The 10664-nt window shown below is 42.6% G+C and overlaps 1 protein-coding gene across 1 annotated transcript; it reads right to left on the reverse strand.

Moving 5' to 3' along the window:
- Window positions 1-1242: 1242 nt before the first annotated feature.
- Window positions 1243-10220, reverse strand: IFT52 (intraflagellar transport 52). The gene is made up of 13 exons (XM_069034297.1): window positions 9966-10220; window positions 8993-9080; window positions 8597-8726; window positions 7656-7731; window positions 7497-7568; window positions 7032-7158; window positions 6376-6462; window positions 6019-6087; window positions 5142-5296; window positions 4031-4118; window positions 2772-2880; window positions 2129-2274; window positions 1243-1546 (listed from the first exon to the last, which is right to left on the reverse strand). Exons 1-13 carry the CDS (start codon window positions 10082-10084, stop codon window positions 1499-1501), a joined length of 1314 nt encoding a protein of 437 aa, XP_068890398.1. The 5' UTR covers window positions 10085-10220; the 3' UTR covers window positions 1243-1498.
- Between the last annotated feature and the right edge of the window lie 444 nt (window positions 10221-10664).

The raw sequence follows: 10664 nt of genomic DNA on the forward strand, positions 1-10664 counted from the left end.
ACACCCCAGAAGAGTACAAACCAGAGCTATAATTAGCAAGAGGAGCACTCAGGGACTTGGTTCAGCTGCAGTCTGTGCTGGCTGATTGGTATTGATACCACACAGGAGAAGAGATTAAGCTTGTTGTGTAAATCTGTAGCTGGAATGCACAAAGTGCTCTGGGCGACAAACATAACCACGGCTTTAAAGGCAAACAGAGGAAGAAATGAAAAATTTCCAACATGCTACTGAGAAAAGGGAATGTCTGTAGTAGAAGAGACAACCACTTCTGCTAACGTTATATTAGCACATCTCAACTGGGCAGGAACGTGGCAGGGGCTTTGGGGCATCTCCTTTAGAACCTGTGCCAAGAAGATATGTGAAGCAGGAAGAAATGTAAAATAAAAATATATTTTTGGGGGATAAAAGATGAACGGATTTTTCCCAAAAAGCAGCTTTGATTTTAAAAACCATGGAAGAGCAAGGTAAAGCACAGAAGTCATGGAAGGCCTGAGTGGGGGAAGAATTTATGTTTAACAATTTGAGTGTCAGCTTGACAGCCAAAAAAAGGCTTTATAATGCAATTTCACCACATTAATATAAAAAAAGTCCTTGCAATAGAGATGTGGCGTTGATGATGTTGACAAATGCTTTCTTCTCACCACTGATCTCCTTGTCTCTATTTTTGCTGTGCACTGAGCTTCAACATTTCACGGTCAATGAATTTAACCTGAATTTCCACTCCTGCACATTACTGAACTCACCACCTCAGGGACTGGGCTAGATATCAAATAACTGGAAGTAAAAATATCCCTGAGTTTCTGTGCAGTATCAAAGTTTCTTAATAATGATCCATTAAATCTTAAGGTTTTCATCCATGTGCTGTCCTCTCTTTTTTAAATTATGTAGTTCCAGTCTGATATGAGGCAGTGATCTGCAACAATGTCATTATTGCTTAATTTCAAATCCTCCCCTCCCTTGGAAGAAATACTTTCCTTCTACAATAGCAAACTCACCTCTCCTTAGCTCTCTTTGGCAGAGAGACAAAAGGAGGCTGCCTGAGGGTGATAAATGTATTTTCAGCAGCTCCTGTTAGAATCATGGCTCTATTTTTTGTCCTCAGTTCACAAACCAAAATAACAACCCCTCTCACAGTGCAATTAAGGACCTCATGTACACCAGGAGAACCAACAGTAAGACTTAACTACAAGAAAATAAATGCTGGAGCCAGAAAGAAGGACCCAAAACACATTTTCTTCGTATATTATTTTTTTTAATATATTAAAAAATTACATTTTCAATAAAGAAGTAGAAAAATAAGAAATTCTTTGGAAAGTGCTTGTGAAATACAAGCAGTTCCCCAGAAGGCATTAATTATCTGAACTACCACATATAAATGATCCAAGTATTCAGTGAACTACTGAGACAGTCCTAATCAATATACTGAAAGGAGAGGCTTTAAAAATGGAAAAATATATTTTCACTAAAAGGTCTTTCTCAAACTGGGGAAAGCCAGGTCTCAGGTACTGTTCTGGAATCCAGCTTCACTTGGGTCAGTGTCGTGTTCCTTAAGTGAGGGAAGAGAAAGAAAAAAAAAAAGAAGGAAAATGAGTTTTAACAACAGGATAGAACTGTAAGATTTTTGGCTTACCTAGATTATGTGTGAAACAGGCAATTCTTGCTAGCACAAATTGCTGCTCTGCCAATATGCTCCAAACACACTTTGAAGCATCCAATCTACTATGAGGAACTATTTCAGCACAGCTGTGTTTCAGTACAGCTGCTGAGGAACAATGCTGGTGTCACCTCTGCACTGCAGCACTGGCCAGAGCTGTGAGCACTCCTGAGGCCTCACTGCTCTCACTCAGGCACCAGCAATGAACTGGATTTAGTTGAAATTACAAGCTACACTTGCATGTACTAATCCCCCAATTAAAATAAATGAGAGACTTAATAAATTGAGCACTACATGTTTTATAGAGATTAACAGTCATAAGTACTCTGGATCACACTTCACTGGTCTCATTTATTGCACAACTGATGTCTTACATCACTGCACCTCTCGCCTGTGACAAGTGTAGCTGCTACAATGACATACCACCCTCACTGCTGCTACTACAGCTACTCATTGTAATTGTTAGAAAAATACCTGATTCAGTTTCTTAAACTCAACCACTTGGAAGAAGATGTGCTCCAGGATATATTTGGCATCTTGCTTGTCCTTCGGGAGTTCACTCGTCACGCCCAGGATATCACCGCATTTCCGCACGTAAAATTCCAGGTCATCATCAGTGCCTAAACAAGCATCCAGATGGAAGGCAGGTGAGTATCACACACATCTGGAGCAGCTGGCCAAAAACTGCTCTGAATCTCCATTTGCTGTTAGCATTCGGGGAGGTTCAGTCCCATAACCAAGTTCAGTGGACCAGCCATGACGTATTCCTGCAGCCAGTACCTGCTCATCCTCCTTAGGTGTTTAGAATAATCTTAACATTTTAACTTCAAAGCATAAAAAGGATGTGAAATTCATCAGCAAGAGTGCACAAAGCAATTTATGCACAATATAGGAAACAGCAGGCAGAAGCAGGATAAAATGTCATGTAACAGACAAAATATAATGTCATGGTACATAAAGTCACACTATCCATTTCCAAAGCCTTTCAATTTCTTGGATCAGGATGAGAGCAATAGATTTTCCCAAATGAGGTCCATGCCTTAAAATTAAATATAACAATTTTCCTCTAAAAATTTGGACTTTTTATATAAATGTGCAAACCATCTGCTCCACTTACATTTGTTTGTGATCTCTGCAAGACGTGCTTTCTCAGAGGAAAAAGTTTCATCCAAGTCAAACAGTTCCAGAGCGGGAGGAGGCAATTCTCTGAAAGCAGGTGGAAAAACCTTGAAGAGAAAAAGCAGCATGGTTGATTGCCACATATTTTTCTTACACTTTACAGATCTCTAAGACAACAGTTTTGAACTTCTACCGGACTTGAAGAAACCTTTTAAAAAGCCATAAGCAACTCCAAAGCCCACTGAACAAAGGGGCAGCATTTGAAAATTCCATTCTTACTTTGTAAAAATAACTGAACATTCCAAAAGAGTTTAGTCACAAGTGTGCCAGAATTATCACCCAGCATCACAACTAGACATTCTTATTTGCAGTTTCAGTTTTGCTCCATGAGACCCAGGTGATGGCTGAGGGCTGAGGAACTAAATTGGCCATAACAGATCACCCTGAAAATATATTGACATCAGTTCTGGTCAGAGTATCTTCTGATTCATGCAGGCACCATTTATGTCACAAGTTGGACTTGGGTTTGTAAAAAGCAGTGCATGAGACACCACTTTCAGCTGCAATCCTGCAGCTATAAGGATCCCAGCAATCCCTGTGGCCAGGGTAAAGAAGGATGGAACAATGATGGCAAAATTCAGATACTCAGAGATTCCTGCTTTCTGAAATGAGTCTCACACCACCATAGCTCGTGTTGTTGCTGTCAGCCCAAATCTCTGCTGGTAAAAGTTTGATCAGCTCCTGCTGTAAAAGACCAGTGCTCCACTTTCTGCCTTCCCTGAGGAACTGGGAGATGGAAGCAGAGCAGGACAGACTCGCTCCTCCCTGGCAGCACTCAGTACAGTACTTACACCACCACTGCCTTCTGAAATACCACATCCTGTTTTCACAGGGAAGGCTGAGCCAGCGCCTCACAGGACTGGGAGCAGCTACTCAACCAAATGCTTATCACACAAGGATTCTGTTTTGGTACCACACACTACATTTTGAAGCTCTTTTAATAAAAATTAGAAGTGTAAATAAGTGCTCCTTCTAAAAGATGGTCCCTGTAGTGTATTCAACTCCCCAGTGATTAATGATTACTACAGTATTTCTCACTACTTTTTTTACAGAAGTATGGAAATGACACACAGAGGTTTTGCATGAAACAAATGAAGCAGAGACTCATTAAGGTTGGAAAAGACCTCCAAGATTCTCAAGTTCAACTTTCATGGAGAAGGGTTCTCCCTGTACTGTACAAGCAAGAACATTACTCACAGCTGGCTGGAGGACAGGTAGTGGACTCTCAAATTCAGGCTGAATGAGTCGAAGGGGTTCATGTTTCACATTCAGTTCTTCATAAGCTCTACAGCACAGAAAAATTCAAAGTATGCGAGAAAAAATGATACAACATCTATTTCTACTTGCAGGCTACAGAGATGGATTTCTGTGAACACACCAGCATCAAAGTTTTGCACTGTAACAGCACAAAAAAAAATGGGATGTCCATATTAGAAGGACCTCAGAGAACTACAGATCAGTAATAAACACCTTCTACAGTGAGAAAATTATAATTGTGACAGAGGAAGATAATGGTAGCTGGATATATCAGATGATCAAAAAAAAATCACAGCTCAATTCTTCAATTGACTTTTAGCAGGATGAACATGGATGAACAAAAAGTGATCCAGCACAAAAAAGCAGAACTGGGATTTCAAAAATGTTTGTAAGGAAGTCAATAACCAAAATTTAGTTTTGAAAAAAATATTTGTTATGGTGGGATCAGAAGGGAGATCCTACTGTGAATTCACAACTAGTGAAAATACAAGAAATACAGAGTAGGAAGGAAGAGTGTCCACAGCAGAGTGGAGTTTCATGGAATCTGTGTTAAGCGGCCACTACTCAAGTGCTCAGACATGATCTGCGTAACGGGAGTTATGATGGACAAAGCTGATAGTGACACAAACTGGGAAAACTGAGCAGCTGATAAACCTCAAAACACAATTATTGGGAAATGCAAAGGCGACTGAAATGCAGCTTTCAGTAAATGCCAAGTAATTTAAACTTGGGGAAACGAGCAGCTCTCAGCTATCACTCCAGAAAGTGCCCAACTTCACTGCAGACAGTTCTAAAAACATTAGATCAATGAATCTCATGTAGTCAGAAAAAAACAGAGAGAAGAAGGCCAGAAACGACAGCTAAGACAAGCAGCAAGAGAACACATCATTGCCACACTGTACAAATCCATCCTCTGGTATATCCATATTCAAAATGCTGCCTACAGCTCAGTCCTGCCTGCTCTTAAGGAGATACAGTTGAGCACAAACAGAAAATGCAGAACACAGAATGGAATAAATAAATAAGTAATAAGAAAATTACAGCTGCTGACTTGATAACTGAAGGGAGGGCAGTTGTGTCCAGCTGATAAAGGGATGTGTCAAACAGCTTTGTGAAGTCTCTTGGGTTCTCATCTCCTTCCTGCAGGCAGACTCGCAGCTGCTCAGAGAGCGCGGCTGTGTCTGGGAGCACGGTGTAGTCTGAAATCTGAACACACAGGGACACATCCCTGTCATTTGAAACGGCCAACCCATTCCCATAGCCTCTTTCTAGTTTCTATCTCACATAAAATCTCACCTAGAAGTAATTATTTCACTCTTTATCAGGTATGGCCCTCTGCATTGCAGCTCACTAGATCAGTAATTGTGCCAACTCTTCTCTCAGCTGTAAAGCTACCCAACACATGGATGTTTCATCTGGATTTCTGTTAATTCTTTAAAATTAAAACAGCCAGCTTACTAATCAACCATGCAGAACTGTTGTTCTTTTATGCACACAGGGTGTACAGCTTTATCACATAAAGATATTTCCAAATAAAAATAGCATTTGTATACAACCAAAACTGACACAAAGGTTGATTCCTACTCACATACAGAAAATCTGCCTTTCCTTCCTGCGTGCTCCTCCTGTCTGAGGGCTCAGAGTGAAAAAACTCATTTCACTGGAGCAGTAAATCTCTTAAACATGGGCAAATTGGAAGAGACTTTCACAAATCCTATCTGATAATGAAGAGCAATCTAAGGCTGAGTGATACCATTATCTTTTACACCTAAGCCATCTGTCTACTCAATCTTAGACCATGAATAAAGGTACTGCAACAACAGCAGCACTCATCTGGCTGTTAACCACTCTGCTAAATACATGGTCCACCAAAACTGGTGCTGCCAGATCACACTGTTCTTTATCTCCTCGTGATGGATCTCTCTTACCTCGGGGTCCTCCATATCCATCTGGTTTAAGTGGATATCTGATGTTGTGAGCCACTGGAAAAGCACATCCTGGAGAAGGGCAAAACTCAATTAATTTCAGGAGAATCCAAATAATCTCATCCTATGCTTAAATATTCATATTAAATCTATTAAATAACATGCCATGAAAAAGATTAAAAATAAGATAATAAATCAAAGAATATCCATTAGTATTGGCTTAGAATCCCTATACTGAATCCATTTCATAGCTGTCTTGCTCTAAAATGAAGATGAGCCTGGAGTGCTTTGCAAACGTTGTGAAGACCCACTAGGGTGTTTTTAAAGGAAAAAACCAACTCCCAAAAAACTCCAACTTACCATGATCTTACCATTTTCTTCTTTATCTAAATACTGGTCATTGAACATGTGGGAAGATCCCAGCGCTGCCATCTTTCCACCTTTACTCTGCCAACAAAGAATACAATATAGCAAAAATTCCTTCCAAAGCAGTTTTAGAGGTAATTGTTATTGCACTGCTTTACTTGTCTACATAGTAAAAAAGTGTGTTAACTTAATATCAATCCTGTGCTTGTAACCATTGACTATGACTAGATTTCTGAATTTATTTCTAAAAATTAACAGGGCTGGATGAGTAAGACAATATATGAAAAATCTACTGGTTCCGAGGTGACAGGCCTCTTCCTTCATTCAATATGGTGTACTTACAAAGCTAAGGATAATTTTATTTAATAAACTATTACTAAAACAGTGGAAAAAAACCCAAAACTTTAAAGAACTAAAGATATCCACCAGTCAACCAAAAAATAGGTAATCTTTGCTGACCAGCTCATTAACTCTCCTCTGAACCCCATGCAAAGAAGTTTACTATAAAAAGAAGAAGAAGTCACAAGGCTCATCTGGAGTTTGCAGATGCATCAAAAATTGAGGTGGGTTTGTAAGTATCCCCAAAACATCCACTCACAGTTTTTGTGTGGGGCAGGGGGAATGCAGGGAGTGCCCCAGGCAGCTCATACCTCATGCTGATAGAAAGCCAGGATAGGCCTGTTGAGAGGGAAGCAGACGGATCCTGTGGACAGAATTGCCACTGCTGGCTTCATCACATTCAGTGTGGCTCCAAAAGGATAAACAAAGGTGAGAGCTCTGCAGGAAATACAGACACTCCATAAGCACCTGCATGCATCAGGCAGGCTGGACAGAGCCACAGAACTCAAAATCAAACCCACAGACTAGAGGCTAAAAAGATCTGGTCATGAGAACAGTAATTCCTTTCCAAACCTATCCCTCCTGCTCCTTCAGAGGTTTACCAAGCTCTACTAAACAGATTCTCCTTTCCAGATATAACCTAAGAAGCATAAGAACATAAGAAATGCATTAGAAAACCTCACCATAAGCACAGTGTACTGCTGCTAATCACAAACCTGCCAGTTCTCAGGTATTCTACATATTTTCACATCAGTTTCTTCACAGAAAACACTCACTGTGAGTCATGGCCCCTTCCATCTTCATCTGTTGTCTCAAGCACTGTTTTCTTTGCAGCTTCACTGATTCCCCTATGAGATATTGAAAAACAAACCTTGCTGAAAACAATCCAGATGACAAGAGTTTACTGTGAGGATTCATGTACCCCAAATACTTACCTGTTCAAAACTCCATCAGAGATTAGTGCTTCCTTTGGGTGGTGGTACTTGTAATACACATTTCGTACTACAGCATCTTGAAACAAGAAAAAAATACAGAAATTCACACCTTAGCTGATCAGTGTGTTAGATTTAGCAAAGAAAAATTAGTTTAGTTCTTGGATTCCCTGGGTGTTTGCTTCTAACAGCACAAAGCTGGCATTTGGATCCCAAAAGAATTGAAATCAGCCTTCACTACTGTTTCCTTTTGGACAAAACAGATTTAGGACAGGAATATGTTTGCAAATTCAAATAAAAATACAAAAAGTAAGCACATGTCCATCTTCTGCAAAGCAGAAGAGGCAAAAAGATGGTCCAGTTAAAACAGCCTGTATCAACTTTTACAGGTTGAGTTTTTTAATACATCTTCCAAACACTTGATGAGTTGAATCCTATTGATGCAAAAAAAAGGCATAGTCTAGAAAAGCCACCAAAGACCCAAAATATTTTATGTACACTGAGACACAGTCGCCTTGGGTTGTTGGGGGCTTTTTCCCCATTGGCAGCACAAAACTAATGAATGACATTTTGTTGGTCTGATAAAGAAAAGTGCCACTTCTTATTCAGAATGAGCATGAAGTGAGTCAATCCTTTAAAATGTATGGAAAATATCTTAAAGGCTTTTGAATCAAGAAACTTCACTAGAATTAATTTTTTTAGTAAATTAAAACTAACAGCTACAGCAAAGGAATGGAGATGGCCGAGTTGTCCAGGTACTCTGTCCATGGAAAGCCTTTGCTGTGCTCCAGTATTACCCTGCCACGTGCATGCAGATTTAGAGAAAAAACATCTTTTAGATCAAAAGATACTTTGTGAGGAAGATCTGCTTGGCTTGTATCCACAATTGCTCTTTCAGTTTTGCTGCAAGTTGATGAATAAAAGGCAGCAGTGAGCCCCATTACCATTATTGAAAATGATCCCATATTCTTCTAACAAAAAGTTAATATTTGTGCCATTCTGGGACTCTCCACCTTCTCTCAGCATCACCAGGATGGCCCCACCATCCTCCAGGAATTTCTTCAGAACGGAAAACTAGAAAACAACAAAGATCCAGAAAAAAAAAAAAAAAAACAAACATGAGAAACTACACACAAAACTGCATGAAGTTATATTGAGATGAGGGAAGGTAAATGATTTTGACTGCCTGCATTTAACTTGATCCTATGAGAAAAACATCAAATTTCAATTTATACGAATTCATTTAAAGCAGCATTACAGCAAAATCTTCTGTCTTGTTCTTTTCGACTTCAGCAAATTTTAAAACATAATTAACTTGAAAACAATTATTGACTTTTTACCTCATCAGCACTGAACTTCTCTCTTGGTCCTGCTGTAATCCACAATTTCACCCCAAACAGTCTCTCAGATGTGATCTCATCTTTCAAGCTATGAACAGATTAATAAAGACACGCATAATTCTTGGATATAGTCCTGAACCACAACTTTTTCCTTTTATTTTTTTTAAAGGACTGGCAAATGAACACAAAGCAAATCACTTCAGTCAGTTCACATCCTTTTATCTGGGTTTAAAGTTGACAACTTGAGCAAAAATAATCCTTATAAATGTCAACCAGCTAAACAGTAACACTCCTCTGACAAGGCACTGTGGCAGTCCCAGAGCTGTTGCAAGCTGCCACAGCTGCTATTAAACTTTGCACCTGAGGAGCTTCCTATTATTTTTTTCTTCTTCTTTTTGGTCTGGGCACATTCCATAGAATAATCTGAGCTAGAGGGGACCCACAAGGATCATCCAGCCCAGCCCCTGTCCCTGCCCAGACACCCCAACAACCTCACCCTGGGCATCCCTGGCAGCGCTGTCCAAACGCTCCTGGAGCTCTGGCAGCCTCGGGGCCGTGCCCATTCCCTGGGGAGCCTGGGCAGTGCCCAGCACCCTCTGGGGGAAGAACCTTTCTTTCCCTGATATCCAGCCTGAGCCTCTCCCAAACAGTTCATGCCGTGCCAGATAAACAGTATCATCTGCATCGGGGCTGTTTTCTTTTTGTCCCAAACTCCAACTCGCGACAGACTCACAAATCCGCATGAGGCGCTTCATCCTTACAACTTACGCTGCATCTCCGCCACAGGTGAGACAGCTGTAGCTCCGAAGAACCACGCACAGCATCCCACAGCGGCAGAAGATGCAACAGGGCGCAACCAACGCGAGAGAGCGACCTCAGCTCACGAGATACATCCCCAAGGCCACTCGGGTACCCAGCGCGGCCCGCACACCCCCGCCGGGGCCTCTCCGTGTCCCCGCCAGCCGCCCCTCACCTCTGCACCTTCCAGCTGCCGCGCAGCCTCTTCCGCAGGGCCTTGTAGCCGCCGGCCGGCGTGAAGCTCTCGCCCTTGGAGGCGTTGAACACTATGGCAGTGCGCGGGCCGCTCTCCATAGGCTCCCCCGGGGTTGCCGGAGGGCTCTGGGGAGCAGCGGGCAAGCGCCGGGGCTCCGGCCGCCCGCGCGTCCCCACCGCGGCCCCGCCGCGCCGCCGTCACCACGCGCGCTCCGCCCTAGCAACGCTCCGGCCAGACGCATGCGCGGGTGTCCTGCCCCCGCCCCCCACCGAGGGCAGAGGTCACCGCGGTGGTTCGCTCCGCTCCCCCCGCCAGCGACAGGGGCGGGGCGGTACCACTGCGGCGGGCGGGGGGGGGCGGGGCGGGGACAGGGCCGCGCCTGTCAGCGGGGCAGGCCGGCTGTGCTGGAGCCGCTCTTGACGTTTCTGGGCCTTTGATTGTGTCTAAAATCCCAAGCCTGACAGCTGCAGGTTCTGCCCTGTGAGGGTGGGGAGGCCCTGGCACAGGGTGCCCAGAGCAGCTGTGGCTGCCCCATCCCTGGAAGCGTCCAAGGGCAGGCGGGACAGGGCGTGGAGCGAGCTGGGATAGTGGAAGGTGTCCCTGCCCCGAGCCTTTAAGATCCTTAACCCTTCCATGATTCTGTGAGCATCTTAAATTAGGGAAAGTCTCTTTAAATTA

This window comes from Aphelocoma coerulescens, chromosome 20 (genome assembly GCF_041296385.1).
Source record: "Aphelocoma coerulescens isolate FSJ_1873_10779 chromosome 20, UR_Acoe_1.0, whole genome shotgun sequence".
NCBI lineage: Eukaryota > Metazoa > Chordata > Aves > Passeriformes > Corvidae > Aphelocoma > Aphelocoma coerulescens.